The 4,741-nt window shown below is 40.8% G+C and overlaps 1 protein-coding gene across 1 annotated transcript in view; it reads right to left on the bottom strand.

The window, feature by feature from the left end:
- Positions 1–4,741, bottom strand: part of TMEM150C (transmembrane protein 150C) — a 35,904-nt gene that overhangs the window by 9,366 nt on the left and 21,797 nt on the right. Inside the window, exon 5 of the mRNA XM_006885274.1 lies at positions 112–239. Within this exon, the coding sequence (XP_006885336.1) occupies positions 112–239 (128 nt within the window). The remainder of the gene's footprint in view (positions 1–111; positions 240–4,741) is intronic.

The following is a 4,741-nucleotide window of genomic DNA, read 5'->3' as shown; positions in this document are numbered from 1 at the left end:
AAAAAAGATATCTTTTTAATGCATGCAAGAGCAGCCTCATGGGTTATGATAATAATACTGTTGAAGACCTTACCAGTGTGAGAGGTAGGTGAAAAAGGCCATGTGAAGTACCTGAAAATTACCAAGGAGGGTCATTCCAAAGGAAGCCAGACACAGAGCCACCAATCCACTAATATTCAGCCACGGGTTTAAAACCTTTGGTTTCAGTTGTATGAAGCGCAGAACTGCTACTACAAGGGCTAGGAAGAAAACAAAATATTAAGATTGTAATCACAAACCTGACGATGAGGCAGAATTCCAAAGCCACAAAGTGCAAAATGAAACTTTTTGCCAGAGTACATTTTTAAATTTCTGAAGTGACAGAGTTTTTTCCCCCTCAGAAATGTTCCATGCGATACTTAGGATTACTGAATGTTTTATTATACCTGACCCGGGGGAGGCAGACAGGGATTGAGGCGGCAGTGATAGATGTTATCTAGGCGATGCAGGGATGATAGAACTGTTAATAGCACTGTTCTCAAAAACAAGGTCAGTACAGGACAGACCTGCGTAGAGAACATTGCAGAGGCTTGGCACACGCACGTAAGACGGGGATAAAGACAGAGCACAGCACAGGAATCCACTGATCCAATTAGCCTTTACTTAGAACAGAGCTAGCCCAGAGAGAGCCTGGGAACGTGGGAAGAAGACAGGGCTATCTATCACATCTAGGCAAACCTGTTGGTCCCTGCACCAGAAATAATTTCTGAGGAAATTATGGAAACAATGTAAAGGGACGTGTATCAACTCCTTTAGTACTGATTCTGCTCCCACTTCCCTTTGGTTCTACTGCTAGGGGTTTGCTGGCAAAAGCCACAGATAGTCCAAATAAGCGTAGTGACAGCTATCAACTTGTAGAAAACGTGTATTTTAACTGAGAAAATGGTCTCCTATACACTAGATATGGAAGCAGGAGTAGCACCCATTTCCTAAATAACATGCCTCCCAAAACTCTATGAACTTTGATAAACGTTGATGGTTGTAAAGGGCCTTCAGTCAGGCCTTTTGTTTATGGGACCACTATGAGTTGTGCTTGACTCGAAGGGAAACAAACAAACAAAAGTACTAGATAACCAGAGCTATATTAAGAACATGTAACTCTTCCAAGTTAGGTTCCCTGAGGGGGCACCAATGGTTTGCAAGCAGATATGAATCTACAGGTTGACAGTTTGGATCCACCCGTTGGCAGTGCTGAAGAAAGGACTGATGATCTGTATCCTCAAAGGTTGCAGTCCGATACCCTAAGGAGCAAGCAGCTCAGCACTGTAACATGAGCTTGCCATGAACTGGAACGGACTTGGCAGCTACAAGTTTGCTATTAGGTTTGTTTGTTTTAATGCTTCAAAATGATAGTAGGAAAGTCTGCTGTCAGAGACCTCTCCAAAGTACTAAAGAGCAATGATGTCACTCTGGAGACGAAGGTGTGCCTGATACAGGACATGGTCTTTGCAATCACTTGCTATATATCAGAGAGCTGGAAAATGTGTAGGGATGACAGAAGGAGAATTGTTGCCTTTGAGCTGTGGTGCTGGAGAAGAGTACTGAATATATTATGGATTCCTAAGAGAACAAACAGGTTTGTCCTAGGGAGGGTAAAACCAGGCTGCTCCTTGGAGGCAAGGATTGAGAAGCTCTGTCTGACATACTCTGGGCATGCTGCAAGAGGGGACCAGTCTTTGGAGAGGGATGTCATGCTTGGAAGGGTAGAGGGACTTTGTAAGAGAGGAATACCCTGAATGAGAGAGACTGACTCAGTGACTGGGATAGTGGTGGTAGGTGTGTCAGAGATTATGTGATTGGCTCAAGATAGAGCAGGGTTCAGAGCTGCTGTACACGGGGTCTCTATGAGTCGCAAGTTAATTGACAGCACATAACAACAACAATAGAATAAAGTAGGGAACTCTGGTGGCCTAATGGAAAGAAGCTGAGCTGCAATCCCACAGGCACGGTTTGAGGCTACCAGCTGCTCCACGGGAGAAGGATGGGCAATCTCCTCCTGTTATGAACTGCCTATGAAAACCCACCAAAGGGTCAGCTATGGGTTACTTTAGACTCTACAGTACACAACAACAACACAGGACAGAGCAGAACTAATATATAGGATATTCAAGGTTGTAATCTTTATAGAAGCAGACATATCTTTCCTCCAGGGAGTTCTTAACTACTAGTGACACAAGGGTTCCTTTATTGTTAAGTGCAGAACTACTTTCATATTTATTTTTAAAAGCTGGGAAAGGTTACCCTACTAATGATGAAAAGTACTTGCAATTAACATAAATTATATTTACATATAAGGAAATGCTCTTACTACTTCCTAAAACAATTTATTTTAACCTTAATAATCAACAGGGAAGATGATTAGAAATTCAATGATTATTCTACTTATACAGCATGTAAGCAGGTAATTATTTCCTAAAGGTTTTACTTTCATTATAGATCATTGTTGTTGTAATTAGGTGCTGTTGAATTGAGTTTGACATACAGCAACCCTATGAACAACAGATGTGAAACCTGTCCTATCCTACACCATGCTCATAACTTTCTGACACATTAGAGCCCACTGCAGCAGTCACCATGTCAATCCACCTGGGCCAGGGTCTTCCTTTCCTTCACCGACATTCTGCCTTTCTGAGCATCATGCCCCTCTGCAAGGAACAGTTCCTCTTAGCAACATGCCCGAAGTATGTGAGGCAAAGTTTTATTATCTTTGCCTTCAAAGAGCTCTCCAGCTGTGCCCTCTCCAAGACATATGTCTGTTCTTTTGGCTGTCCATGGGATGTTCAGTGTTCTTCTCCAACAACACAACTCAAAGGTGTCAATTCCTCTCCTGTCATCCTTATTCACTGTCCAGTGGAGATAGTCATTAGTGGCCACTAATAAAGCCTAGCCATACATTTGCATTTTCAAAATAAGCTGAATTTCAAGCCAGGACATTAATTATGCTTGCTGAGTCAAGTTTAATTTCCAGGTAGATCTGATCAGAGAGTGGCATGTTGTTGTAGTTGTTGGGTATTGTTGAGTTGGAACTGATCCATTTCTGATCTCTCAGTGGGTTTTCACAGGCAGTAAATCACATCTAAGGAGATGGTTCATCTTTCTCCCAAGAGCAGGTAGTAGATTCAAACCACTTATCTTTTCATTGGCAGCACAATTCCTTACAGTTAGGCCACTAGAAATTCCTAAATAGTTATATACAGCTTGATTTAGATTTTTGAGACAAAGTAGTCATAAACCATAAATCATAATATTTTATGAAATATCAATTTTTTCAGACCTAATTAAATATTCAGTTTTTATATTTTAGCTAATGCCAATTACTTATCAGAAAATGAATAAATTATACTGACATTGTCAATAGTTTCTCATTCTCATTCTCAATGGTTAGGATTTACAATATATTAAAAGTCTATAAATTTAATAGTAACTATCATAGAAAAATATGAACAATTTACTGCTTTTTTTAAAAAGGCTGTCAATTACCATTTCCCTCTAAAATCCAGATAAAGAATATTTATTAATAATTAGCTGCCAGACATGACGCTTAACTACCTCTCTCCCTTTCCCTTAAAAAAAAAAAAGAGAAATATTTGAATGCATAGTCTTCCATCACCTATTCATAAAATCTCTTTTTAAAAAGTGCAATAGTCATGTACCATTTTACTAAATTTATTTTTTCTCTTTTCCTTCCACCCAAACCACTCTGTATCCATTATCCAATTACTTTCTTTTGAGGGGTGTGATGGACAGAGGGAAGGCAGTGGTGGAGAGCAGTAATTCAACATACAACTCAACTCAAACTCTTTGCAGTTGGGTTCAATCTGACTCATGGTTTACCCTCCAGTGGGTTTTTGGAAGGCTGCAAACTGAATGGGAGAGCACTGTCCACCCTTTTCTCCAAGGAGCTATTGATGAAATTCAACTGCCAGAGAGATGTAGCCTTCAGATTAGCAGTGCACAACACGCTAGCACAAATGATCACCTGATAAAGAAGTCCTAAAACTGAGGCCAGAGCCTTTATGACAGGTCATTATGTGCCATACAAATGCACATTAAGTGGGAAGTAGACTTTTACTATTCATGCAGTTATTAAGCCTTCATGAATTTCAATTAAAACTCTTCCCCATTGAGTTGGAACCAACTCATAGATGACCGTCCAGCGGGGGGCCTATGAACTGAATGAATAGGAGAGAATCAACCTTCATTCTCCTGTGGAGCTGAGTGAATTTGAACCTACAGAGAGAGATGCAGAGAGGTGCAGACTTTTGGTTAGCAGCACCACTTTCTATGGACTACTTCACCCAGTGCTCCTTCAATATCCAATTGTTAGATGCCCTAGAGGCAACAATAACTCACAGTGACCCTATGAACAACACCTGAACTTGGTCCTATCCTGTGCCATCCTTGCAAACTCTGATATGCTCAAGCCCACTGACACAGTCACTATCTCAATCAGTCTTGTTGAGGGTCTTCTCTTGTTCTTGCCTCTTCACTTTTCCCAGCATGATATCTTTTTTCTGAGGACTGGCCCGCTCCTGATAACATGTCCAAAGTATGTGAAACTGAGTTACATCATCTTTGCCTCTGCAGAGAACTCTGTTACACTTCTTCAAAGACAGGAACAACACTAGAAGTCCTAATCCACAACATAAACAGTCTTCCCAGTATCCTGGAAAAGCTACAACCAGGAGAAGATAACATAGAT

This window comes from Elephantulus edwardii, unplaced genomic scaffold (genome assembly GCF_000299155.1).
Source record: "Elephantulus edwardii isolate Elephantulus edwardi_28Jun2011 unplaced genomic scaffold, EleEdw1.0 scaffold00042, whole genome shotgun sequence".
Classification (NCBI taxonomy): domain Eukaryota; kingdom Metazoa; phylum Chordata; class Mammalia; order Macroscelidea; family Macroscelididae; genus Elephantulus; species Elephantulus edwardii.
Note: the sequence above shows the minus strand (reverse complement) of the source record. Positions and strands in the feature narration are given on the sequence as shown.